Consider the following 2924-nt stretch of genomic DNA (forward strand, 5'->3'; position numbering starts at 1 on the left):
TCCTGGACATAAACTGCTTCAACTTCTACCCTCAAAACGAGGCTATAGGGCACTGCACGCCGGAACAACTAGACACAAGGAGAGTTTCCCCCCCATGCAATCCCTCTGCTAAACAACCCCTCTGCCCTCTGGACTAATTCCCACAACACGGTCAAGCTATTTACTATATTACTATTATTCTTCTCATCCTTTCTATTAGCTATCTTCTTTTCTACTTGTGGCTATAACTTTGTTGCTCGTATCTTTATGATTTATATTGTTTTATTTAGTATCCTAGCATAGTTTATGTTGATTGCTTATTTAGCATCCTATGACTATCCCTAAGTGTTGAATCTTTTGATTCATGATTAAAGTATTTAGGATGATTATGATCGTAATTTATCACATGGCTTTTATGTACAATGAGAGCTTATGCACCGAAGAGAAATTCCTTGGGTGTCCAATCACTCTTGGCCAAAGAATTCTATTTCTATTCTATTCTACTTTTATGGCTGGGAAACCTGGACAATGAAAAAGGCCAGAAGAAGGACCTCACCAAAAATATCACTGGGGGCCGAGACCTCTGAACAGGGGCTGTCCTGCTTTGGTCGTGTCATGCAAACCGATCCCCCTGAAAAGTCAATCTTGCCAGGAATGACCAGTGGAAAAAGGAGAAGCCCACCCCCCAGGAGCCACTCTCTTGGCACTGCAAAGGCCAGCACTGCGATGACCCTGGTGGGTCTGAAGGAAGCGGTGTGGGTCAGAGGAGCAGGGAGGGACACGGCCGAATGGCTGATGATGAATGACAGTGGTTGAAAGAAGAAGGCATTTGAGATTTCTTTGGCCGGGTGGGGGAGGGGGGGATTTAGGCTTGTAGGTCTCTGAGGTCTTCATGCTTTCCGCATTGGGGGAGGGGGTGGTAAAGGGCAGAAAATAACTTGCCTAGTGGGGAGCCATTGGGTGACACCCCCTCTCCACCACCTAAAAGTCCGTTGGCTCCATCCTGTGAAATAACCTGCAGCCTTTCCTGGGTTTTTTTTCCCTTTATTTCTTTTTTTCTAGAACATAAAACTACACATTTCCCCAAGTGTCTTACAAAGGGAGCAAAGTTACAAGCAGCTTCAGTTGGGGGGGGAAGGGGAGGGGAGGGGTCCTCTGGGGGCTGCAGAAACGCTGATGGGCTAGACGGGCCCGTAGAACTGACGATAAGCTTCTTGGAAGCCGATGAGGTCGGCCAACTCGTCGCAGGCGGGGCTGAGCTCGCAGACCTCCCGCTGGGCCTCGAGGGGGTTCACGGCCACTTGAGGGGCAGCCCCAGCCGCATCGTAGCCACTGCGAAGGAAGCAACAGGGAGAGGGTGCAGGGGGGGGCTTCGCTGGGTCAGGGCTTGGTCACTCTGTGGTGGAAGGCAGGGAGGTGAGCAAGCGAGTGGGTGGGCCACCAGGGGGGCATGGAGAGGGCTTGGAGCCTATTGATGGGAGTGGGTGTCTCCTCTGCAGCCCCTTTGTGTTACACACACCCCCAACTGCTTCCCCTGCTTAGGGGGCCTGTGATGTGACCCCCTAAGAGCAGAGTTCCTCAAGTTTGGCAATTTTGAGAAGTGTGGAACTCCCAGAATTCCAGAATGCCAAGTCTGAGGAATTTTAGACAAAGAGGTTGGCCTGCTGGATTACTTCTTCCTCGGGGCCAGGAGGCTAGACTAGATGGCCTCAAGGGTCCTTCCAAATCAAGGTTGGACACACACACACATGCCAAGTTGTGGCTTCTCACAGCAATCTGGAAATGCCCATGGAGTCCAATTGCAGGGGGAGGGGAGGGGGACTGGGGATTTAGGGAGTTGCAGACTGACTCCCACCCCCACCCCCACCCGGGGAAATTCAGGGATGGGAGGGGTCAGGCAGCCCAGGTGGAGAGCCCCCACTTGTCCTGTACCTGTTGAAGTTCCTCTTCTGTCGCTTCACCATTTCAGCCCCTTCACGCTTGGAGATGAAAGCTGCAGGGAAAGGGGGGGTGTTTAGGTCAGGGGCCCCTCCCCACCTGTCAGCAAGGGCAACCGGGAAACTTGGAAGTATATTGTAGGATTCTAGTCCTCATGGTTCGAACCGAAAACAGACCTCAGAGGTCTTCAAACTTGGCAACTTTAAGACTTGTGGACTTCAACTCCCAGAATTCTCCAGCCGGCGTAGCTAGTTGAAGTCCACAAGTCTTAAAGTTGCCAAGTTTGGGAAGCCCGGATCTAAACCCTTCCTGCAAAGCAGAGCAAGTAAAGACCCCCAGGCCATCCATCCCCCACCCCTGAGCGGAGACCGCCGCTCTCCCGCCACTCTCTAATTCCCAGCCAGTGCCAAAGGGCACCATCCCGACTTGCGGGGCAGGGACGGGGGTCTCTGCCGCCTCCGCAGCCCCCTTTGGCACGGCTCCAGCGGAGAGGGGCGCTTCGAGTGGGGCAGCGCCAGAGGGGCGCCAGCCTTACGGGAAGATGCCGGGAGCCCCAGAGGCGCCTCGAGGGGGCTCCTCCCCTGGGCTGGGGGCGAGGAGAGGGGCTTGGGGGGCCTCAGAGAAGCCGCTCCACTCACCTGCCGACTTGGGCGACCCGTCGACACTCCGGGACTGAGCGGCGCCTGCAAAGGAGGAGGCGCGGGAGGGGGCTGAGCGAGGGGCTTCCCTCCGCCAGCCTCGTCCTCCTGGGGGGCTCGCTGCCTTTGGGGAAGGGAGGGAGCCCGAGGGGGAGCGGGGAAGGGGGGCAGGCGGGAGGCTGCACACACCCCGCCGCGCCCTTCCCTCCCGGTGGAGCCCAGCGCTTCTCCCCGGGGCCCCGCTGCCCACCGGCCCCTTACCTGCGTGGGCGAGGCCGAGCGCGGCCAGGGCGCAGAGGGCGGCCAGCAGAAGGGCGTTCATGGCGAGGCTGGGATGCTCCGGGCGGTTCTCTCGGTCCGGGCTGCCCG

General features: G+C 56.7%; 1 protein-coding gene across 1 annotated transcript; it reads right to left on the bottom strand.

Annotated features, from left to right (window-relative positions):
* Positions 1 to 1002: 1002 nt before the first annotated feature.
* On the bottom strand, positions 1003 to 2924 carry BGLAP (bone gamma-carboxyglutamate protein). Its single transcript, XM_081967767.1, has 4 exons — positions 2817 to 2924; positions 2556 to 2600; positions 1912 to 1972; positions 1003 to 1311 (listed from the first exon to the last, which is right to left on the bottom strand). The coding sequence occupies exons 1-4, from the start codon at positions 2875 to 2877 to the stop codon at positions 1161 to 1163; spliced, it is 318 nt and encodes a 105-aa protein (XP_081823893.1). The 5' UTR covers positions 2878 to 2924; the 3' UTR covers positions 1003 to 1160.

The sequence above is a fragment of the Natrix helvetica genome (genome assembly GCF_964273705.1).
Source record: "Natrix helvetica genome assembly, chromosome: 16".
Taxonomy (NCBI): domain Eukaryota; kingdom Metazoa; phylum Chordata; class Lepidosauria; order Squamata; family Natricidae; genus Natrix; species Natrix helvetica.